Source organism: Leptonychotes weddellii, chromosome 5 (assembly GCF_054177405.1).
Source record: "Leptonychotes weddellii isolate Sample4059 chromosome 5, ASM5417740v2, whole genome shotgun sequence".
Classification (NCBI taxonomy): Eukaryota; Metazoa; Chordata; class Mammalia; order Carnivora; family Phocidae; genus Leptonychotes; species Leptonychotes weddellii.
The window spans coordinates 106,508,570-106,533,851 of NC_138373.1; the positions used below are offsets into that span (position 1 = coordinate 106,508,570).

General features: G+C 43.2%; 1 protein-coding gene across 4 annotated transcripts; it reads right to left on the reverse strand.

Annotated features, from left to right (window-relative positions):
- Positions 1–5,821: 5,821 nt before the first annotated feature.
- On the reverse strand, positions 5,822–24,531 carry PYM1 (PYM1 exon junction complex associated factor). 4 transcript variants are annotated; one of them, XM_081821827.1, is made up of 5 exons: positions 24,415–24,531; positions 16,360–16,511; positions 15,278–15,368; positions 7,153–7,246; positions 5,822–6,756 (listed from the first exon to the last, which is right to left on the reverse strand). In XM_081821827.1, exons 3-5 carry the CDS (start codon positions 15,300–15,302, stop codon positions 6,273–6,275), a joined length of 603 nt encoding a protein of 200 aa, XP_081677953.1. In that variant the 5' UTR covers positions 15,303–15,368; positions 16,360–16,511; positions 24,415–24,531; the 3' UTR covers positions 5,822–6,272. The 4 variants fall into 4 exon arrangements, with proteins under 4 accessions (XP_081677953.1, XP_081677951.1, XP_081677952.1 ...); XM_081821825.1 differs by lacking the exon at positions 24,415–24,531 and adding an exon at positions 23,907–24,336; XM_081821826.1 differs by lacking the exon at positions 24,415–24,531 and adding an exon at positions 19,600–19,742.
- Between the last annotated feature and the right edge of the window lie 751 nt (positions 24,532–25,282).

Genomic DNA, 25,282 nt, shown 5'->3' on the forward strand with positions numbered 1-25,282 from the left:
TGAAGTCACCAGGGGAGACTTGAGTACAGCAGAACCTTGTGGATTTGGAGGGCTCCTATTCATCTTTGCAGGATGAAAGCCTAGGTGTCACCTCCACTGGGAAATCTTCCCTGGTCACCATCTCCCTGCCCCCCTACCACAACTGACGTAGGGGTCTCTTCTCTGCTTCCACAGTGCCCTGTGTATGCCCCTATTTATCACACTGTATTATTGTTGAGTGTTGTCTCTTTGTTTTTCTTGAACCTAGAAAGTAGGTACCAAAATTTATTCAACTTTGTGTTCTCCTATCCTATAGAAAGCTCTTGAAAAATGTTTGCTGAATATAATCAAATTCTATAACTTGTTGCTTTCCCAAGGAAGAGATCCTCTTTTAAAAAAACATTTTTTAAAGATTTTACTTATTTATTTGACAGAGAGAGAGAGCACAAGCAGGGGGAGTGGCAGGCAGAGGGAGGGGGAGAAGCAGACTCCCCGCTGAGCAGAGAGCCCGACATGGGGCATGACTTTAGCCAAAGGCAGACTCTCAACCAACTGAGCCACCCAGGCACCCCGAGATCCTTTTTTAAAAATATTTATTTTGGGGGGACTCCTGGGTGGCTCAGTTGGTTAAGCGTCTGCCTTCAGCTCAAGTCATTATCCCGGGGTCCTGGGATCGAGCGCCACATCGGGCTCCCTGCTCTGCAGAGAGCCTGCTTCTCCCTCCTGCCGCTCCCCCTGCTTATGCTCACTCTCTCTGATAAATAAATAAATTAATTAATTAATTTTAAAAATAAAATAAAATAATAAAAATATTTATTTTTTAAAGCAGTTCTTTTTCTTTTTTCTTTTTTTTTAAGATTTTATTTATTTACTTGACAGAGAGAAGGAACACAAGCATGGGGAGTGGGAGAAGGAGAAGCAGGCTTCCCGCTGAGCAGGGAGCCCCATGCGGGGCTCGATCCCAGGACCTCAGGATCATGACCTGAGCCGAAAGGAGACGCTTAACCGACTGAGACACCCAGGCGCCCCTAAAAATATTTATTTATTTATTTTTATTTTTATTTTTTTTAAGATTTTATTTATTTGACAGAGAGAGACACAGTGAGAGAGGGAACACAAGCAGGGGGAGTGGGAGAGGGAGAAGCAGGCTTCCCGCCAAGCAGGGAGCCCGATGCGGGGCTCGATTCCAGGACTCTGGGATCATGACCTGAGCCGAAGGCAGACGCTTAACGACTGAGCCACCCAGGCACCCCAAAATATTTATTTTTTTAAAAAAGATTTTATTTGAGAGAGAAGAGAGACAGAGATAGCGCGTGAGAGCAGGCTCCCTGGAAGCCCAACACGGGGACTCCATCCCAGGACCCCAGGATCATGACCTGAGTTGAAGGCAGAAGCTTAACTCTGCTTATTGGACTGAGCCACCCAGGTGCCTCTCAAAGAAGAGATCCTTTAACATCTTCTCCCTCCCCTCCTCCCAGCCAATTCCATTACCCCCACTAAGCCAGTTATTGTCTTGGGGGTATAACCTCCATTCCTTCCACTGCACTTCAGCATCTTCTTTGATCTCCATGGGGGAATGTAAAGCATTTCTGATTTCTTTTGAGAGATGGCAATACTGACAAAAAAATTGTACCTTCTCGATCCCAGATTCTCTATCCTCCTCAATTTGTAGGACAAGGTTATGGTTGGGGAAGGGAGGGAGACCTAGACACCCTGTGCTGGAATGCCTGGGAGCCTGAAGAGAAAGATTTTCTGCCTAAGTAAACCTATCTGCTAGTTTCAAAACAAGCGGGAGTCTAGAGACAGGATAACTTGCAAATACCGGCCCCTCACAGTACCACCTAGTGGATAATAAGAAACTAACACATGGGTTCTGAGCCCCTGAGGTAAGCTGATTCTAAAATAACTCACTTCCAGATCCCTAGAATCTTTACTATTTACACATTAGTTGGAATCATCTGCAAGGGGGAAAGAATTGCCAAATAAACAGTAAGATAGCCTCAAGAGTAAGAAGTAAGAGAGAAGCTAATTTACTTTTCCATAAGCTACAAGAGCCCATTGGGGAAATAATTAAACTAGTATCCTTCTACCCCATCCATCCCAAATACAGAGACTAGAGAGAGAGTGTATGATGATGCCCTAGCCCCTTACTATTGATTTTTATTAGTGGCTTTCAAATTTATTTTCCTGCAAACCAAGGTAAGAAATGCATTTTATGATCTCACTCAACACTGATATAGTGATATACATACACTCTGAAACAAAATTATCCTGAGACATATTTACTCCTATTAAGCATCAGTCTCTGCTATTTTCTATTCTACTCCATTTAGAAATATCACTAGTGGGGTGCCTGGCTGGCTCAGTCGGTAGAGCATGTGAATCTTGATCTCAGGGTTGTAAGTTCCAGCCCCACTTGGGTGTAAAGATGACTTAAAAACAAAATCTTGGGGCACCTCGGTGGTGCATTCGGTCATGTCCAACTCTTGGTTTTGGCTCAGGTTGTGATCGCAGGGTCATAAAATTGAGCCCCACCTCTGTCTCTGCACTCAGCTCAGAGTCCACTTGAGACTCTCTCTCTCTCTCTCTAAAATAATCTTTTTTTTTTTTTTTTTTTTTAAAGATTTTATTTATTTATTTGACAGAGAGAGAGATAGCGAGAGCAGGAACACAAGCAGGGGGAGTGGGAGAGGGAGAAGCAGGCTTCCCGCCGGGCAGGGAGCCCAATGTGGGACTCGATCCCAGGACCCTGGGATCATGACCTGAGCCGAAGGCAGACGCTTAACGACTGAGCCACCCAGGTGCCCAATAAATCTCTTTTTTAAAATACTTTATTTTGAGAGAGAGAATGCGCAAGCGGGGGAAGGAGCAGAGGGAGAGAACCTCAAGCAGACTCCGTGCTGAGCAGGGAGCCCAATGCAGGGCTCCATCTCACAACCCTGAGATCATGACCTGAGCTGAAACCAAGAGTTGGGCACTTAACCAACTGAGCCACCCAGGCGCCCCTAAAATAAATAAATCTTTAAAAAAAAAAACTTGAGGAACAAAACACACTACTAGTCACCACTTTCTAAATCGATTTCATGACCCACATTTTGAAAAACACTAGTTTATGTGCAAATTTTCATCCTATATCAACACTAATTTTTTTGTAAGGAAAGGTGCCCCTACAGAATTTTTTTTTTTTTTGCCCCTACAGAATTGAAAGCAAACTCATCATATCCCTTTCGTGCTGCCATGTTTGCTCTCCCCTACCTGCCTTTCTTGAGATGTGAGTCATAATCTTCAAAATCCAACACCACCATTAAGTCTTTCCATTCCCCCAATTAGAAGAAATGGTTTTTCTTTTAGTTATCCCTCAAAACAGTGCTGTCTAGCACTTAATTAAATCTGCCTAGTATTAGCGAATTATACAACTTAATAGCTTCCTTAAATGAAGGCTCTACAATGTATTCATAATTGCATCCCTCCAGACTGACACAATGACTAACAACATGGCCCAACAAATATCAAAATAAACTTTAATCAAACTACTTAAGATCCAGGAAATTTAAAGGTTTATTGTGGCATACCCTTCTGCAAATCAATTAATCATTCCTTAATAATAGTTTTTAAACTATAGATTCCTCTAAAACACCTGAACTTGTAAAACATCAAACATCTATATATAAGCCAATTAAGTCATATTTATAAAATCTTTACAATTGTGCAGGGGTCCTACACAAGGGAACTCAGGCTTTTAGTCTCACACTGAGGTGCCCAGGCAAGTCCTCATTAACTGAGCTCAGCTGTTCGAAGCACAAATTATCCGTCATCTTCTGTTTCTACACATGGCTTGTGGCCTTATTTATTCAATTATTTGAGAATTTACTATTTGGGGTACTGGGATGCACTGATGATAAACAGTCCCAGGGCTCAAGGAGTGCAGTGCTCTATTTTTTTAAGATTTTATTTATTCATTTTGAGAGAGAGAGACAGAGCATAAGCAGAGGGAGAGGGAGAAGCAGACTCCCCGCTGAGCTGGGAGCCCAACATGGGGCTCGATCCCAGGACCTGGAGATCATTACCTGAGCCGAAGGCAGACACTTAACCATCTCAGCCACCCAGGCGCCCTGGAGTGCAATGATCTAATGAGGAGGAAGAGGGCTAACAAGTGAACAAGCATAACAACGTGATGTAATAAATGTCATTACAAACCTAAGTAAGGAAGCAAGTTTAGAGAGGCACCTAAATTAATATTTGAGTGTAATGGAAGTCTTCCTAGAGAGGATGACATTGAGATCCAAAGACTAAGGAAGAGTATTATAGGCAGAGGGACCCGTAAGGGCAAATGACTGAAGGTCAGAGAGAATATGGCTCATTCAATGAAAAAGTAGTCAGTATAGTTGGAGCGGTTTGGCCAGAGTTGAGGAATGGCAAAAAATGAGGCCAGATTATGTGGGACCTTATGAGTCAGGCTAAGAACTTGGAACAACTAAGACAGTTCATTCCAGGGGACCATTGGTCTCTACACTAGCAGCTGGATAGAAAGAAAGCTTGTGATAAGTTGGGGGGGGGGGTGAATCGCATATGCAAAAATTAAGTGACAGCTCTTTTTGGCATAAATGCCTCTTTTTTTAAAAAAAAAGATTTTATTTATTCATTTGACAGAGAGATACACAGCGAGAGAGGGAACACAAGCAGGGGGAGTGGGAGGGGGAGAAGCAGGCCTCCTGCTGAGCAGGGAGCCCGATGCGGGGCTGGATCCCAGGACCCTGGGGTCATGACCTGAGCTGAAGGCAGACGCCCAACCATCTGAGCCACCCAGGCGCCCCAGTAAATGCCTCTACTTGTATTAGTTTGTCCCACAATGCCATCTTGGGGTGGCATCTGAGAAGGTAAAATCTCAAAAGAGCTTCAGAAAGAACCAGTAAGGGAGGTACAAAGGCCCCATTGCTATGCAGCATGAGAATAAGGCACATGTAAATTAACATGTGAAATTAATGTTCTAAGTTGTTCTAAGTTTCATTTTATTATAACCTAATTACTATTCACTTAAGTCTGAGCAAACATGTATAGAAACCAGTGTTGCTAATTGAGTCATACACTCACAATTTTTTAAAAAATTAAAAGAAGTAGGGGCGCCTGGGTGGCTCAGTTGGTTAAGCATCTGCCTTTGGCTCAGATCATGATCCTGGAGTCCTGGGATCCAGCCCCATGTTGGGCTTCTTGCTCAGCCAGGTGTCTGCTTCTCCCTCTCCCTCTGCTCCTCTCCCTGCTCATGCTTGTGCTCTCTCTGTGTCTCATTCTCTCAAATAAACAAAATCTTTAAAAAATAAAATAAAGGGGCACCTGGGTGGCTCAGTTGGTTAAGCAGCTGCCTTTGGCTCAGGTCATGATCCTGGGGTCTTGGGATCGAGCCCTGCGTCTGGCTCCCTGCTTGGCGGAGAGCCTGCTTCTCCCTCTCCCTCTGCCTGCCACTCTCCCTACTTGTGTTCTCTCTCTCTGTCAAATAAATAAAATCTTAAAAAAATAAAATAAAATAAATTAAAAGTAATATTACTCCCGGGCGCCTGGGTGGCTCAGTTGGTTAAGCGACTGCCTTCGGCTCAGGTCATGATCCTGGAGTCCCGGGATCGAGTCCCACATCGGGCTCCCTGCTCAGCAGGGAGTCTGCTTCTCCCTCTGACCCTCCTCCCTCTCATGCTCTCTGTCTCTCATTCTCTCTCTCGCAAATAAATAAAATCTTAAAAAAAAAAAAAAGTAATATTACTCCCAACACTTGTCTTCCTGTACCAAACTGAAGGAAATAAAACAACTGCTAGAAGCCTAGAAGCTGAAAAGAGAGGGACAAAGCCAGACATGTTGTCTACTTGAGTTTATTCTGTTCTTTAAAAAAAAAAAAAAAAAAAAGGTGAGGGATGGAGGGAGAAATAACCCATAAACACTGTGAACAGGAACCGAGACTCCAAGACTTGGGTGTACTCCCCCTACCCTCGACCTCAGTTCTGCAAGAGATTCCCACCCACCCAATCTTCTTTTCAACAAGACACCCAATCAGCAGCAAAGGTACCTGGGGTAGTCACTGAGATTTTCAACACTGGGAATGGGAGGGAGAAAAGTCCAAAAAATCGGAGTTGGGAAGAAGAGGGAAGGAATGACAGCGAGGCTTGGCTCTGGAGGACGGAGTTGGGCCAGGAGAGGTGGGAGTCAGTACGGGGGTACCCCCTCCTGACCGAGGCTGCCCACATTCCCCCGGACCCCAGAGCGCCCCCTGGTTTGTTCTGCAGTCCATCCCCCCCTCCCCAAAGGCCTCACAGGCCCAGCTCCAAGTCCTCGAGCTCCTCCTGTAGTGCCCTCCTCCTCGCTAGCTTCTCCAGCTGCTCTTTGCTGGGCTGGCTGATTGCCCCAGCCTGGATCCGCTGCTGCAGCTCTTCCACCTGCCGAAGCTTCTTCTTTAGGCTCTTGATCTTCTTGGCCTTCTCAGTGGTGACGGCTGAGTCAGGCTGCTCAGAGGCAGCTGCAGGGGCTGCCCGGGAGCCCTGCGGAGCACTGGGGAGCTGGGCAGTCTCTCCCAAAGACACCTTATCGAGAGTCCGGCTCAAGGCCTCCGCCTCCCCCTTCTCCTGCTGCTGCCGCCGCTTCTCCTTCCGCTTCAGGTTGCGTTTGGCTGTCTTGGAGAGGCCTGGTTCGCCCCCTTCAGGCCTGGACGGGGTGACAGGAGCAGTGGCCTCAGGGCTCAGACCTGGGGGCAGTTCTGGCTTACTCTTGAAAAACTTCACATACTTGTTCTCATACCTGCAGGGAAGAGAGGTCAACAGTTCTCAAAGAATCACTGCCTTTTGGAGCCCTTTTCTTAACCTTCCAAATCACTTCAGCCTTTTCACTTTCTTGCTTCTTTCCTCTCCTGTGGTCCCTCTGCAATTTTCCCCTGTTCTGCAGGCTATGGGAAGGTCTCTACGTCTCAAAGTTCCTGGTCTCTGAATGCTATTTGGAGGTTCTGAAGAACAGAAGCCATAGGAACAGGACTAGGCATTTGTAACCCCCCTCCCGCATCCCTGAATCTCAGCCCCTCTCCTCTTCTTTTTCAGATAGTTGCTCCCTCCTTCCATTTCCTAGGGTCTTGGGATCAGGAGAGTCTTCTTTTCTGTAGGGACCCCATTAAGTACCCCCTTCTCACGCCTAATCACGCACACTGGGACTTCCTCCTGGGGCACATAGCCTTCTTTCACCCTCCGTTGCTTGCGCCAGGTCCCGTCAGGTCGTTGTGTTGAGGCGATGTATTTGCCTGCAATGAGAGAATTAAGTTACATAGTTACTCTTCCTAATTTTCAAATAGTTTCCAATTTGAAACAATGCATGAATGCACACAGCTTTCCTTAGCATCCATCCAGCCACTAGATGCAACCATGAAGGCATCCTTTTCTCTCATCAACCTTCAATCCCTCTCTTGTCATTATTCACTGAGTGCCCAAACACCATCCCCACCCTCAGGAGTTTCTTTTTTTTTTTTTTAAGGATTTTATTTATTTATTAGAGAAAGAGAGCACGCGTGCGCACTGGGGGAGGGACAGAGGGAGAGAATCTTCAAGCAGACTCCCTGCTGAGTGCAGAGCCCGGTGCGGGCTTGGTCTCACGACCCTGAGATCATGACCTGAACCGAAACCAAGAGTTGCACGCTTAACCAGCTGAGCCACCCAGGCCCCCAGGAGTTTCTATTTTTATACTATTTTCTACTTTTAATCTCTACCTGGCAAGATAGGACAGGCAAAGAGGAAGAGTTTAAAAAAAAACAACAACACAAGACAATAGCATGGGGGCATCAAAAGGCAGTAACTGAATAAGAGGCCAAAAGGGGGCAAAAACAAGAACTGTAGGAAGGAGAAAGGACTGGAGATGTAGAGAGGGGAAGTTTTATTAAGATAGGTCATGAAAGGGGCGCCTGGGTGGCTCAGTCGTTAAGCGTCTGCCTTCGGCTCAGGTCATGATCCCAGGGTCCTGGGATCGAGTCCCACATCGGGCTCCCTGCTCGGCAGGAAGCCTGCTTCTCCCTCTCCCACTCCCCCTGCTTGTGTTCCTGCTCTCGCTATCTCTCTGTCAAATAAATAAATAAAATCTTTAAAAAAAAAAAAAAAAGATAGGTCATGAAAAACAGGTCAACTTTTAAGGATCCAACCTACGAATATAAAAGCACCAGTACACAAGGATATATGTAAAGGATGTTTGTTGCTGCATTACTTAAAATAGGAAAAACCGAAAGCAACTTGGATGGCCATCAATATCCGAGTGCCCGAATACATGTGGATCATCCACATGATGGAACACCATGCTGTTATGAAAAAGAATGTCAAGATATAAATGCACTGACTCTGGCTTGAATGGTGCTCATGATATACTAAGTGAAAAAGTAAGTGGCAGGACAATGTGTAGAGTAGTGATCCTCAAAGTTTTTTCTTTCAGGATCCCCCTTCTGCTCTTGTTTTGTAATATTATCCATTTTACTATGCAATATTAAAAAAAAAAAACAAAAAAAAACAGCGGCCTTGCGTGGCTCAGTTGGTTAAGTGTCCAACTCTCGGTTTTGGCTCAGGTCATGATCTCAGGGTCGTGGGATGGAGCCATGCGTCAGGTTCCATGCTCAGCAGGGAGTCTGCTTGAGATTCTCTCCCTCTGACCCCCCCAAAATAAATAAACCTTAAAAAAAAAAAAACAGGCTGCCTGGGTGGTAGTCAATTACGCATCTGACTCTTTTTTTTTTTAAAGATTTTATTTATTTATTTATTTATTTGAGAGAGAGAGCATGAGAGGGGGGAGGGCCAGAGGGAGAAGCAGACTCCCTGCTGAGCAGGAAGCCCGATGTGGGACTCAATCCTGGGACTCCAGGATCATGACCCGAGCCGAAGACAATCACTCAATCGAGCCACCCAGGCGCCCTAAGCATCTGACTCTTGGTATCGGCTCGGGTGGTGGTCTGGGGGTTAAGAGATCAAGCCCCTGCATCAGGCTCAAAGCTCAGCTTGGAGTCAGCTTGAGATTCTCTCTCCCTCTGCTCCTCCTGCTCATGCTCGCTCTCTCTCACTCTCTCTCTCTCTCAAAAATAAATAAATAAATCTTTAAAAAAACAAACATACCTGTTAATCTCACCAGAAAAGTCTTTACTGGCAAACTGTCAAGCTCACAGTGGCAAATACAAGTTTTCCAGAATTCTAATTTTCTTGAATTTTACCACTGGCAACAAATACTGTCAGTTGTTTTCCTTGAAATGACAGGCTCACTTCCCTCATTTTCAGGAAAATGCCTATCAGATACCCAGTTCTCAATTATGAGTTTGTCAGCAGCTCTTATACATAAAAATGGTGTTCCGTGAAAAGGAAGCCTGTTTAGCTTGCAACTGGTGGACAACTGCGCCAGTGCTTTTCCTTAAGACCCCACCTTACTTCAGTATGCAGCCGAGTGTTTCATCCTCACTTCCCAGTTAGTCCACAGAGAACATTAAAAAGATGAGTAACTTTCAGTTATAAAATGAGTAAGTTCTGGGGAATCTAAGGTACAGCACGGTAACCATCATTAACAGAACTGTATTGTATACTTGAAAGTTGCTATGAGAGTAGACTTTAACAACAACAAAATGGTAATTATGTGAAGGATGTGTTAATTAACCTTATTGTGGTAAACATTTCACAAACTATACATGTATCAAATCATCACATTGCACACCTTAAATCTATACAATGTTATATATCAATTATATTTCAATAAAGCTGGAAAAAAGTAAAAAGATGTGTATTCAAGGGCCAGGGTTTAATAAATTAGTAAATCTTAGTGTTTAATCAAGGATATTCTTTTTTTTTTTTTTTTAGATTTTATTTAGGTGACAGAGATATAGAGAGAGAGAGCACAAGCGGGGAGGAGAGGGAGAAGCAGGCTCCCGATGAGCAGGGAGACTGACGTGGGGCTCAATCCCAGGACCCACGATCCAAGCCGAAGGCAGACACTTAACCAACTGAGCCACCCAGGCGCCCCTAATCAAGGATATTAAGTGAAACTGGCATTATTTACTGCAAGCATGTGGCAGTGAAGAGCACAATGAGTGGGAGCTGGTGTAACTACCTTGATTAGTGCTAAGGGGCCAGCAGTTCCGTCCGCCTTTGCTTTTACACCCTCAGAGCAAATGTCAACCCAGCAAAACAAGGCAATCAACATCTTAGTATATAATAAAAATAGTTATGCTTGCAGACCTCCTGAAAGGGTCTTAGGGAACCTCCAAGGGTCCTGGAAAACATTTTGAGAACTGCTGCTGTAAGGTACGCTCCCAGTCTCGTTGGGGCAAGGAGCAGCACTTAACAGTTCATACGGTCTATGCAGTGGGGCAAGGAGAAAGGTGTGGAAGGACACATACCAAGGTACCAAGCCTTTAATGCTGGTTATCTTAAGAGGGGCAACCTGGAAGAAGAGGTAATAGAAACCATTAACCATTAACATATATACTTTCTGCCCTCATAGATATCTTTATTTATACCATTAATATGTTTTTAAAAATCTTATATATACCTATATTATCTTGTATTATGTGTTGTTTTGTTTTGTTTTTTTAAGTAGGCTCCACACCCAACGTGGGGCTTGAACTCACAACCCTGAAAGGAAGTCACAGGCTCCATCAACTGAACCAGCCTGGTGTCCCATGTATTACTTTTTTTTTTCTTTAAGTATTACTTTTGTAAAAAGAAAGACAGATTTGTAAAAGAAAAGTAAAAAATCAAGTCTAGAGGCGCCTGGGTGGCTCAGTCGGTTAAGCATCTGCCTCCAGCTCAGGTCATGATCCCAGGGGCCTGGGATCGAGCCAGAGCCCCATGTCAGGCTCTCTGTTCAGCAGGGAGTCTGTTTCTCCCTCTCCCTCTCCTTGCTGTTCCCCCTGCTTGTGCTCTCTCTGTCAGATGATTAAATAAAATCTTTAAAAAAAAAAAGTCAAGTCTAAGTCCTTCCATATGGATTATATATTGTTCTTTGAATTGGCTTTTTGTTCAAAATGCAAGTATCATTAATAAATTAAAACTAAAAAAAATTGTTAAAGAAAATGGGTAAGATCTGACAGGTAGAAGAGACTGGACAAAGAACAAGCAAGCAAAGAAAGGCATGGATGTGGGAAGGGGCGTGGAGTATTGAGAGAACAAAAAGAGGAGTCTGGGTGAATCAGACAGTTCGTATTAGGGAATAATAAAAAAATGGGGCCAGATCTTGGAAAGCCTTCAACACAACGTTGAGAAATTTGAAGTTTACCTGGTGAATGAAAGAGAGGCACTGAGGGTAACACTTGCTTAAATGCAACAGTTTAAAGACAAGAGTATAAACTGAAGAATGAAAAAGGTGACGCTTCATAGAGGGAGGACTGACTGGAGCTGGGCTTTAAAGAGTCAAACTCACGTAAGTAAACAAGGAGGCAGAATGGATTCGAAATAGAAGCTCATCCTGAAACAAAATGTCACCCATGGGAACGGAGATGGCATGTTCAGGAGATGGTGGCTGAATCAGAGGGCTGGTGTAAAGCAGATGAGGGGGGTGGACATTCAGACCTTTAAATGCCAGCTAAGGAGTTTAATATCTGGCACATGGTATGCATTTAATAAATATTTGTCCAATGAATGACTCTTTTATCCAAAGCAGTGTTTTAGGGCAATTAATCTGGCAGGATGAAAAGGTGAATTGGCAAGGGAAAACACTGGAGACTCAGGAAATCAGGGGAAAAAAGGGTGCAATGACCCCGGCATGAGACACAGAACTGGCTGAACTGGTGAGAAGGGAAAGGACGAGACCCATGCCAGATCCATTATCAAAGAATCAACAACACCTGGGAAGTCACTGATGTGGGAGGGGTAAGGGGCTAAAGTAAAAAATAATTCAACACTTTTAGTAATTCCAACCTTGAGAATTTAGCATAAGGAAATACTTCCACAGAAAAAAATAAAAACAAAAACAAGAAAGGGATGGGACGCCTGGTTGTCTCAGTCAGGCGTCTGCCTTCAGCTCCGGTCATGATCCCAGGGTCCTGGGATCGAGTCCCATGGCAGGCTCCTTGCTCAGCGGGGAGCCTGCTTCTCCCTCTGCCTGCCCCTCCCCCTGCTTGTGCTCTCTCCCTCTCTCTCTCTGAGACAAATAAATAAAATCTTTTTAAAAATAAAATGAGTGCTGCAGAGATTAATTCTAAAAAAAGAGAAAAAGAGAAGGGAGAGATAATCATGGGAAAATTATGGCATTATCTATAAAGAGCTAAAAATTAAAAACAAACTTCAAGTCCAGATATATAGGAACAGTGTAGAACACATCCACTAAAAATACATCCAGCACCTGGCTGGCTCAGTCAGAAGTGTGTGTGACTCTTGATCTCGGGGTGGCAAGTTCAAGTTCCATGTTGGGTATACAGATTACTTAAAAATAAACTTCAAAGAGACATGATATAATTTCAAGGAATGATAATAAAATTTTAAATCACGTAATGGGACATAATGTGAAACATAATAAAATATAAATATACCATGATTTCAATTATTAAATGTTTTGCATATTTTTAAGTTTAGAAAAGAATGTGCAATATGAAAAGTTGTCAGGTGATGATTATAAATAATCTTTTTTTTTAAGATTTTGTTTATTTATTTGTCAGAGAGAGGCAGGCAGAGATGTAGACTCCCCACTGAGCAAGGAACCAGATGCGAGTCCTAGGACCATGGGATCATGACCTGATCCGAAGGCAGACGCTTAATCGACTGAGCCACCCAGGCGTCCCATAATCTTTCTTTTTAAGAATGCCCACTAATGTGGGCGCCTGGGTGGCTCAGTTGGTTAAGAATGCCCACTAATGTTGTTATATTGTGGGTTTTAAAAATATCTCATTTTAAGGGCGCCTGGCTAACTTAGTCAGTGGAGCGTGCAACTCCTGATCTCAAGAGTTGTGAGTTCAAATCCCATGTTGGGTGTGGAAATTACTTAAAATCTTTTTTTAACTTTATATTCATTTGGTTGTTTTTTTTTAAGATTTTATTTATTTGAGAGAGAAAGAGCACGCCTGAGCAGGGGGGGAGGGGCAGAGGGAGAGGGAGCAGCAGACTCCCTGCTAAGCAGGGTGCCCCATGGGGCGGAGGGGGGGGCGGAGGGAGGTGTGCATCTTCATCCCAGGACCCCGAGACCATGACCTGAGCTGAAGGCAGGCATTTAACCAACTGAGCCAGCCAGGCGCCCCAAAAATAAAATCTTAAAAAAAAAAAAAAATCTCATTTTAGGTTTCAAACCTAAATGGTTTGGAGAAGGGGTACACAACGGAGAGTGAAATTACTTTTGACCTGGTGATTTATAAAGATTTTGTGGAGGACAAACAGACCTGTCGTGATCTTTGGAAGATGAGCAGGATTTAGACAGGTGGAGGTGGGGGGGGAGTGTAGTTAAGAGAAAAGACAAAAAAGGGAAGTATTTCAGGCATATGGGACAACACAAAAGGACCAATCAGACTAGTAAGGACCCTGCTTAAAATTCCTTCTGGATTCCTATTGCCCTCAGGGTATTTACATGGAGGACGGGACTACACACAAAAGGCCTTGCTAGTCTCCAGTCTCTCAGCACTTAGTCACTCACACTCTGCTCCAGCCACTGAATATTCACAAATCTTACCAGACCTGTGTCTCTATTCTCTATGCCTTTTTGCTTTTGCTTCCTTTGGCCTGGAATAGACTTTCCTTGATTCTTAGCTTAGTTAATTCCTATTGGTCTTTAAAGGTCAAGTTCAAGTATAAACTCCTCAGTGAGGTCTTCCCTGACCTTCCCACCCCAAGCCAGGTTAAAAGTAGCCCTTTGTGCACAGCACCTATTCTGGCCTTTATCATGCTCTAATGTTTAACATAATTGCGTACTTCCTTGAGAGCAGAGACTTTGTCTTTGATCTCTGAGGCAAAGGGCCTGGCCTATAGAAGGCTGTAATTAACTCAATAATAAATAAAGAGGGTCACCTGCCTGGCTCAGTTGGTAGAACATGGGATTCCTGATCTCGGGATTGCAAATTCAAGCCCAACATTAGGTATAAAGATTACTTAAAAATAAAATCTTTAAAAAAATGTTTTCTTTTAAATAAATAAGTAGGGTGCGTGGCTGGCTCAGTTGGTTAAGCGACTGTCTTCAGCTCAGGTCATGATCCCAGAATCCTGTGATCGAGTCCCACATCGGGCTCCCGGCTCAGCAGGGAGACTGCTTCTCCTTCTGACCCTCTCCCCTCCCATAAAAATATATACATTAATTAATTAATTAATTAAAGCATCATATTAGAGAACAAAAACCTAGTATATTTAGGGCAAAAAGCACATGTAATGGGAAAAGAGACTAGAAGTAAATTAGTCAGGATACGAAAGGTATCCAATCTCCTCTTGAGTTTGCACTTAAGCTTCAGACTGTGGGAGAACACTGAAGGCCAAAACCAGAGTACAGAGGATCTGCTCAAAGCAGTGCTTGAGGATTAACCTCAAAATGTATAATAGAAACTAAAAGTAGAACAAATGAAAATAACAACCACCATAGAGAAAAACTGATTTAAATAGTCTCTATGGGTACTGAAAGGAAAATGAAAGAGAAATTCATTATGAAGAAGTCAACAGGACCTGAAGACTGCCAAGATTTGAAATAGACGAGATAATTGAAACAGTGCTGTAATGGGTTTAATCTGGTGCTTTTCACGTGTTCTCTTATTTTTCACAACATAACGGGTGGGTAAATTGGGCATATGGTAATAATATTTATTCACACATGGATTTTAAATGTTTATTGAGCACTGGGTGTTGCGCCAGGCACTGTAACAGGAGCTAGGGATACAACAATGAATAAAGCAAGCAAGGGTCTGGCCTTTTTGTATCACGCATTCTAGTGAGGAAGAAAGGAAACAAAAAAGAACACAAACTAATTACAGTATCACTCGTGAATGTGCAAAATTTGTAGGATAAAAATCACTGACACAAAGAAAACCCAATACCTGAAGCTAATACAACCCTGTATGTTAATTATACTGAAACTAAAACAAACACCACCACCACCACCATAAAGAAAGTCCAGAGAAGATGACAACTTTGTGAAAATAACTAATTCAATTCTAGACAGGGAGTGTTTTACATGAAATTAAGGAGAAAAGGACAATGCTAGAAACATAAATAAGATAACTGCACAAAGATTATACTTCAAGGCTTAAGACTAGTAAAGATGGAACGTGATTAAAGACGGGCAGAAGCTTCTTGAATGGCCATCCTAACTGGAAGCCCTGAGATGCAAATAGCCCATTATCACAAAGGAGCACCTATTTTATGTTCTCTTGGTTCCATCCTCTGGCCCTCATGGTATCCAAAGGTAAAGTCAAAATGAAGGGAGTGGTTTGGAGATTCCTACCCCTAGAAATAAAAACCAAGGGCAGGATATCAGGATTGTCAGTAACCCCCTTGAGAAAGAAACTACAGATTAGAGACTGCTACTGTAAGAACTTGGTAAATTTAGCTATTTTCCCACATCTGCTGTTTTGTAATCCTTAATCTGTTGCCTTAAACTGTAAAAGGGCCTTGTTTTCGGGGTGGCAGGGACATAGTGAAGCAAGCAAGGCCTGGGAGAACTCTAAGGGGTTAGGTGGAAGTGACTGTTAAAGGTGTGTTGAATCCCTGTGACCTGTTTCAAGTAAGAAAGGAGATCTGTGTGACAAATCTGAGCCTGGGATGATCTCAGGGCCAAGAATTATAACACCAAGATGTGGTTTCTAATACTTGGAGAAAATATAGAAAGAGAAGATCCAATATGGAGACATGACCCTGGAAAAGTGGTCATGATCATCTTCCTCAAGAAAGAAAAGGTGTCAGCAGTAACAGAAAACAATTCTAGGAGAGAAGAACTAGGACGGTGTTATGCCATGGAGACCAAAAGAGTTTTAAGGGTAGCTGATTAAGGGTATTGAATAATGCACAGAGATTAAGGAAAAGGAAAATGGAGTAGAAAAAGATTACTGATTTTGGCCATTTGGAAATTTCTAGTTATCTCCAAGAATACAGCTTCAGAAAAGCAGAGTAGTCAGAACCCAGACTACAAATAAATTAAATGTAATAAACACTTACTGAAAGCTTCCTATGAGGGGCGCCTGGGTGGCTCAGTCATTAAGCATCTGCCTTCGGCTCAGGTCATGATCCCAGGGTCCTGGGATCGAGTCCCGCATCTGCCTCCCTGCTCAGCGGGGAGTCTGCCTCTCCCTCTATTCCTCCCCCTGCTCATGATCTCTCTCTTGCTCTCTCTCAAATAAATAAATAATTTAAAAAAAAAAAAAAAAAGAAAGCTTCCTATGAGAAAAGTACCCTACTAAGTGCTATAGGGATTACCAAGAGGGAGTAAAATGGTCCCTACTTTAAAGCAATCTGGGCATCTGGGCATCTGGGTGGCTCAGTCGGTTAAGTGGCTGCCTTCAGGTCAGGTCATGATCCCAGAGTCGGGCTCTCTGTTCAGCGGGGAGCCTGCTTCTCCCTCTCCCTCTGCTGCTCCCCCTGCTTGTGCTCTCTCTGTCAAATAAATAAATAAAATCTTAAAAAAAAAATCAAGCAATTTATTGCCTAAGGAAGAGGGTGGACAAGTTAGGCAAGGAATAAAACAAAAATATAAATGTCTTTGGTATCTTAAGAGACACTGATACATACTGGTACTAGATTTCAAGAGAATAAATAATCACACCCTATTTGATGGGGGAAGGTGACAGAAAATCGGGAGAATCTCAGGGACCTGACCTTAAATGCTAGGTAGCAGTAATAACAACAATAACAAATCAGTGGCTGATATTTCTGCAGGCAGAGAAAAGAAGGGAAAGGGCCTTCTAAGAGGAGTAACAACAAGCAAAATCATAGCAGTGGAAAACTCACAGTATGTTAAGAACAGTTAGAAAAGAGCATTTATTAGTAAGTGGCTACAGTGCATCAGGAACTTTATATATATTGCTTTATTGAATCTAGACAATGGGTAGATATTATCATCTACAGCTGAGATTAAGAGTCTTCAAGAGGTTAAAGATGTGTCCAAGATCACAACGGCACAATGGTATTCTGCCTGCCTTATACCACATAGCCCAGTTTCACTGGGAGTTACAAGCAGAGACCTAGTATGTGGTGATACTATACCGAAAAGTGGTTTGTGCTCATAATAAAGAGTATCTAAAAGCGAATTTACATACGTAAATTTCACAATCAATTCCAAAAAGAGAGATGATGAGAAATTTAATAGCTTGCCCAAAGTTAGTCAATAAGCTGCAGAATTCAAACCCAGGCTGTGGGTTTGTTCCAAAAGTTGTGCATTTTACACTACTATTGCATATAGTGTTATAAATGAAAAAGATACAAAAAAGTTCAACCTCACTAATAATCAAAGAAAATATAAATATAAAACAATAAAATACAATTTCCAACTGTCAGAGTAGTAGAATTTTTGAAGATGAGAATACCAGTGCGGTCAAAGACGTGGTTAAACCAGCATAGTCATATATTGTTGGTGGTAAAACCCTTTAGAAAGTAATTTGGCTAACATAGCAGGACAATAAAGGCAGCCCTATCATTTCCCAGCATTTTCCAAAGCTTTTGTTATATAAAACACTACTTCCATAAGATATTAACAAAGGTTACCCCCAAAAATTGTTAAATAGTTTGGGCAATTCTGGGTTAAACACAGAAAAACAATTTTGTTTTTATCAGCAGGACTTAATGTGTTCTTATTCATGTGAATATCCACAATAGGAATGTGATTTACAGTCTTCCCAAATTTATTTGACCACAGGAACCTTATTTATGTTATTTATCTTGTTTTTACTTATTTTGTAGCACACCTCGTAGGACTACTAAGCATTCCAAGGATCATATTTTGGGAAATACAGCCATTTGGTATGATCCCAATTATGTAAAATATAGATATGCTACATATGTGCACAGAAAGAAAACCAAAAGGAAGTATAACTATAGTTACCTTTGGGTTCTAGAATTATCAAATATGCGTGTGAATTATATTTTTTACTGCTTACAAAAACATTTTCCAAGGTTCCTACAATCAACATGAATTAACTTTATAATTAATAAGTCAATAAATGCTTGTAGCCGCTAACCCAGTAATTGTACTTCTGGGAACTCAATCCTAAGGAAATAACCCTAAATGCAGGCAAAAATTTATGCACAAAAATATTCATAGACGGGGTGCCTGGGTGGCTCAGTCGGTTAAGCAGCTGCCTTCGGCTCAGGTCAGGGTCCTGGGATCGAGCCCCGCATCGGGCTCCCTGCTCAGCGGAAAGCCTGCTTCTCCCTCTCCTGCTCCCCCTACTTGTGTTCCCTCTCTCATTCTCTCTCTCTGTCAAATGAATAAATAAAAATCTTTAAAAAAAATATTCATAGAGTTCTTCTAACAAAAATCCTGGAAATAATCTAAAAGTTCAATAACAGGGATGCTTGGGTGGTGTCTGCCTTTGGCTCAGGTCATGGTCCCAGGGTCCTGGGATTGAGTCCCACATTGGGCTCCCTGCTCAGCGCGGAGCCTGCTTCTCCCTCTCCCTCTGCCTGCCACTCCGCCTGCTCGTGTTCTCTCTCTAACAAATAAATAAAATCTTTTAAATAAATAAATAAATAAAATAGAACTTCCGTAACAGAAGAAACATAAGAGAGGGTGCGTGCCCAAACAATAAAACACTCTGCCAGGGGCGCCTGGGTGACTCAGTTGGTTAAGTGGCTGCCTTCGGCTCAGGTCATGATCCTGGGGTCCTGGGATCGAGCCCCACGTCCAGCTCTCTGCTCAGTGGAGAGCCTGCTTCTCCCTCTCCCTCTGCCTGCCACTCTGCCTACTTGTGCTCTCTGTCAAATAAATAAAATCTAAAAAAAAATAAAAATAAAAACACTCTGCCAGTATTTTTTAAAACGTTTACAAAGAGTAAGGAAAAATATTTATGGCATAAGGTTAAATGAAAAGGCAAAATATAATTGTATATACCATCTAATTCAAAAATGTTTTAAAATGCACAGAAAAAATAAAGATCAGAAGGATATGTGCCAAATTAAACAGTAGACTCTGGGTGAATGATTTATATTGAACAAAAATTACATACATAAATCTGTACTTAAGAAACAGTAATCTGGCAACAGTGTGTCATATGAACTGGAACAGAGAGAGAGACTGGAGATAGGACAACTATTTAGGAGGTCACAGCAGTATTTTCAGGATAAAGGAAAATGGAATTTTATCAGGCATGCAGAATGAATCAAGTACTATGCTTGATACTTTGCATATATAATCTCTTCTGATCCATATCATTACATAACAGTAATAATTACAGAACCATTCGCTGGGCACTTTCTATGTACCAGAAATGTACATTCTTTCATTTAAATTTTAATTCTCAAATAATCCTATGTTGTAGGAGTTATTATTCCAATTTCATTGATGAGAAAACTAAAGCTTAGATTCCCAAGGTTTAAAATTCCCAAGGCCATCTAGCTGACAAGTACTGAAGATGGGATAAGGATAACAGCAGTAGGAATAGAAAAATGACATTCTGACAACTGGTGTATGGCAGGGGATGGGGAATGACAGGAATAAAAGATGATGCAACAAATACAACAAAAATACCTAGTGCTCTGATCTTGGTTTCTTGATACCATTCTCAAGTAAAAGAAACAGGGGCTCCTTGGAGAATGGCTGATTCTAGGACTGGGACAGGAAACAAAAAGACGAACCTGGATCATCTTCTAGTGCCAGAAAGTAAGGAAGAGCTAAAAAAACAAAAACAAAAACCTACACTGTTGGGGGTATGTCAAAGGGACACAGGGCCAACTAAAAGAGCTCCCAATGTCCAAAGCTGGAACATTTGACCAATAAAATAAATAGTATAGGATTATAACCCAAAGTCCATATTGCTATAAATAAATGATTGAATAAATGGAAAAGAGACAAATCTGCAGAAAAATTCCAAATAAATGTATGTAAATACTCCATCCTTAAGGAAGGAAGTGTAACTTCCCACTCTTTAAGTACCAGCTGTGAATAGAGACTTTTATCTAGAGTACAGTATGGAAAAGAGAAGGATCAAAAGGGTAACTTTACAGCGGAGAAACCTTACAAACAATACTTCAGCCAGGTGATCAGGGTAAGAATCAACTGTAAAAAAATTATTATGATAGGTCCCTTGATATGATGAAAATGTCACTTTTCCTCTGAGGTTGTACCCCTAAAACACAACCCCAGTCTAATTATGAGAAAAACATCAGACAAATTCCAAAAGAGAGGCATCCTATAAAATACTTGACTAGTACTCCTCAAAACTGTCAAGGTCATCAAAAACAAGGAAAGTCTGAGAAACCGTCAACGGCCAATAGGAGCTTAAGGAGACACGAGAACTAAAAGTAATGTGGTATCTGGGATGGGAACCTGGGATAGAAAAGAAAGTTAGGTAAAAGCTAAGGAAATCTGCATAATGTATGGACTACAGTTAATAATAATGTATCAGGGGTCCCTGGGTGGCTAAGTTGGTTAAGCAGCTGCCTTTGGCTCAGGTCATGATCCCAGGGTTCTGGGATTGAGCCCCACATCGGGCGGGCTCCTTGCTCAGCGGGAAGCCTGCTTCTCTCTCTGACTGCCGCTCCCCTTGCTTGGGCTCTCTCTCTTTTGCTGACAAATAAATAAATAAAATCTTTAAAAAAAAAATAATGTATCAATATCGGTTCATTAACTGTAATAACGGTATACTAATGTAAGATGTTAATAGGAGAAACTGAGTGTAACGTATATGGGAATTGACTGTTATCATTTTCTCAAGTTTTCTATAAATCTAATACTGTTCTAAAAAATAAAGTCTATTTAAAATTAAAAAGAGACATGGTGCAAAAAGTTGATCTTGGGGGCGCCTGGGTGGCTCAGTCGTTAAGCATCTGCCTTCAGCTCAGGTCATGATCCCAGAGTCCTGGGATGGAGCCCCACATCGGGCTCCCTGCTCGGCAGGAGGTCTGCTTCTCCCTCTCCCACTGCCCCTGCTTGTGTTCCCTCTCTCACTGTGTCTCTCTCTGTCAAATAAATAAAATCTTTAAAAAAAAAAAAAAAGGTTGATCTTGGTTTGGCTAGGACAAGGGTGCCATTAACAGAAATAAGGAAGGAAAAAAAATATATTGACTTTGGGCAGATTGAATTTAAGGTGTGACAATATATTCAAGAATGAAAGTTATTCACCAATCAATTAGAAAAGGGAATTAGCAACTAAGAAGAGGCTGGCGCTGGAAACAAAACTAAAGAATTACGGGACAAATAAGCAGTAAGGAAATGAAAACAGTATGTGTAGGCCTGTTATTCAAGAAATCAGGCTGTGAACAGAAAAGGGACAAAAATGATAGGCCTTGACTTTTCAATGAAATAGAAAGTGGGAAAAAAAAAAGTGAAGCCATCTGCCACAAGAGAGAGAATTAAAAGGGAGGGTCACAGAATGCTGGAAAAAGTTGGGGGAAATAGCCATGACAGAATATAAGCAAAGAAAAAAGAATTGGAGAGAAGCCGGGATCGTGGCAGAAGTTAACACTAAGTTATATTATACTGAAAGTGCTAGTTCTGAGCTTTTTCTCTAGCCATGTGCTATGGCCTAGACGTAGAAGCCAAGGAAATAGGTGATGGGTATGATTCAAGATAACAGAAGTGCTTGCTAAGTACAGAAGATCAAAATAAATGAAGAAAAGCAATGAAGATAGTATCAAAGTGGCTAGTCACCAAGGTCTAGCAGAGCAGCATCAAAGGTAGTCATGAAGGTACTGGTAGATGCGATGAAATGGGAAAGGTCAAGAACCTAAGAAGGGCACAAAGCAGATTCTGTGGATGTGAAATAGTGAAAAAGGTAACTGGTAAGGAGGCTAAAGTGATGGAGAGCACCTGAAAGGGAAGCAATGTCACAGAGGAGGTCCCGGTTGTAGTGATTCTGATGTGCAGCTACTTTATTCTTTAAGATTTTATTCATTTATTTGAGACAGAGAGAGAGCAAGCAGGGGGAGGAGCAGAGGGAGAAGGACAAGCAGACTCTGCGCTGAGCCCAGAGCCCGATGCCGGGCTGGATCTCACAACCCTGAGATCATGACCTGAGCTGAAACCAAGAGTAGGACGCTCAACTGACTGAGCCCCCCAGGTGCCCCTGATATGTAGCTACTTTAAAAATACAAAGGAGGGGTGCCTGGGTGGTTCAGTTCGTTGAGAGGCCGACTCTTGATCTCAGCTCAGGTCTTGATCTCAGGGTCATGAGTTCAAGGCAAGTTAAGCTCCACACTGAGCATGGAGCCTACTTAAAAAAAAAAAAATACAAAGGAAAATCAACCGTCTTGTGCTGAGGAACTATAAGATCAGAGTATTCCAAAGATGCTGGAGACACTGAGAATAAAAGCAAGAAACACAGTGGAGAAGAAAGTGTGATGCAATAGGTCTAGGTCCTTGTGGGCAATAAATGATTACCCTGAGGTTTTAGAGAAAATGCTATAATTGCATGGCAACACCTTCCACAAAGATTAGACAGTGGCAGGTCAATGATCTAGAAGTAGTAAGAGAAAGCAAAAAAGCAGTGTGATTCCTTCTCTTCTACATAGTCACAGAGCACTGAAGATACCTCTTAGTGGGAGGGTAGGGTGAAACATGGTATCTGGATTATCATGAAATCATTTTAAAGAAAATAGTTAAAAATAAAGTGTACTGGATAGTGAGTAATATTTTCAAAGCACACATTAAAAGAAGCCAGTAGATGAAGGACCCACTGAGTAGAGAATAGGAGAAGAGAGGTTCTGTGTACCACTTTGAAATGTGAGGCTGGAGAGAAGTAGCAGAGACTTGGCTTGTCATAAGATACCATAGGAGAGGTGGGCTGAGATGTAAAGAACATGCAAAGTAGCAAAGCAAGAAGCATAAAGGGCACATTTTAAAACACACCATACACAGTCTCAGTTCTACAGAAGACTGCACGTATGCAGTGAAGACTACAAAAAACAGTAACGCCTTGTACATTTTATAAATTGCTTTCACATATGCAATCTTATTTGATCGTCACTAGGTAGATATTCCTATGCACATTTTTCTAAAGATGAGGAAATTAGGATGGGACAAAACCAGAATGAAAACACTGACTTCAGTTTTCAACACATAAACCCTCATACACAGTGGACACTTCAGCATCTCAATCAGCCAGGCCAGAAATTCTTCTCTAGCCAGAAGTAATAGTGGATTCTATGAACTTGTCAGAGGGTTTAAGAGGCCACTAGACACCTCCTGTTTGCCTTCTTCCACCTCAGATCCCTCAACTTTTATCACCATCACCACCAGAGAAGGTACAGAAGGGTGATGCCATCAAGAAGAAAACTCAAGCTGAAAGTTATATTAGGTTCCTCTTCCCTTCACACCTCTGAACCTCAGTGACCCAAAAATGAAGATGAGGGAGAGAATGTAAAAAGCATTATATAGCAATGAAGAGGTCTTTAACCCACACAACTTCAAGAAAGAGAACTAAAACGGAGCTGGGGTAGGGCAGAAGGCAGGTACAGCTGAAAGATGGGGGAGGGGACCAGGGGAAAAAGCTGGAATTGGAGGGAACTGAGAGTACAGGAGCTCCCAAGCCTGGAGAAACCGAAAGAGATATGGGATCTCCAGCTGCTGGAGAAAAGCTAAGGGCCCGTGAAGGTCCTGGAGCAGGGACTTGCACTGAAGGACCCCAGGGTTTGGGTGACCGGAAGCAGAGACCCCCAAACACGAGACCAGAAGGGGGCGCAGGTGACACCCCATAGGAAAGAATGAATGAGGAAGGCGGTCCGGAGGGCGGGGCAAAAGGAGGGGCCCCGGGATGGGCGGGGCACAGACCCCTTTCCAAGTCCGAACCCCTGCCCCGAGAGCCCGGGGAGAAGCGGCTCCGCGCCTCCCGCACTCACCGCCGGTCTCGTCAGTTACATAGGGAGTCGCCATCTTGAAAACGCAAACCACTTCCGGCGTGAGCGGGCTGGGGTCCCGCCCCCCTCCCCACCGGAAGTGGAGTCCTGATCGTAGCCAGCCACCATTTTAGTCTTAAAGGGAGAGTACACCATTTCGTGGACGGAGGTGGAGGAAGAAGGAAGAAGCAGCTAGACTTGAATAAAATAAAAGCCGTAGGCTCTATTACTGCCACTGATACCAATATTGGGTGCCTGCTCCGTGTAAAGGAGTCCTCTGGGCGCCGAGAGAAGTTCCGAGGCACGGCCCCTCTCCGTTCGTCCAGGACCTTCGAGGGAAAAGGGGGCAAGGCCCGCCTGCACCCGGAAAGTGGGGCTGATAAATGAGAATCTTCAATCCCTAGCCTGTACCCAGGTCCCAGAGCGGCTTGGGGACATGGGGCGCGCAAACTCCAGGAACGCACTGGGGCGCACCAGTGTTGTCAGGGGTGAATGGAAGACCCCAACTGACCCTCTCTTAGAAGGTGGGGAGGTCGAAATCGCGTGTCGATTGCCCTCGGCTACCCAGCTCAACCCTCCGGACTGAGATCCGCGAGAGAGGCGTACAAGGCAGAGGGTGCTGCCGGTCGGTCACCTGTCCCCGTAGCCTCAGGGCGGCTGGCGAATCCCACGACCAAGGAGGCGGCGGGCCGGGTTGGGCGGGCAGCCCTGGCTGGCCCTGCCCCTGGGGAGGCCCCGGCGTAGTGAGGACGGCCCAAGTTTGCTGGCCTTCGACCCCCGGATCCTCCTCAGGCTGGGCCCCAGGGTCAGAGGGCAAGGTGAAGGCTTCTGGGCGGAGCCAGTTAATATTCTAATGAACCTTGTCCAGGTCTGGGCGCTGGGGATCCAAAGCGGGGCAACTCGCCAGTAGTCGAGACTTACACGGTCACTCCCTTTGCAGTCCTGCCCTGCCCCGTGCCTCCCTATTCTTTAGAGGAACCCAAATGTTTTCCCTCCCCCTGTCTTTTCAGCAGCTGTTGTTCCTTAAGGGCTAAGTCCTGCTGAACTCGTTTCCCCTACAGCCTGGGAGTGGCCAGCTGCAGGTTCCTCTCCTCAGGTGTTGGCTCTGCCCTCCCCTACTACATTGTTTTTTCATTATTGATTGTTTTACCTTCCTCCAAATCCCCCACTTTGGCTTAGGTTAATGTCCAACTGTACCGCTGGAACCCGTAGAGAGGGGCAAGTATTAGTAACTACCTCTAACACTAGGCTGTATGTCCACTTAAAAAATAAAAAAGGTGAGAGTAATGACTGATGAGGAACCTCCTAAAAGCTTTGACATGAAGCTTTTGAAGTTTTCTCAGGTCACAGCTTGTCTTCCATACCATGCTCTACCTTCT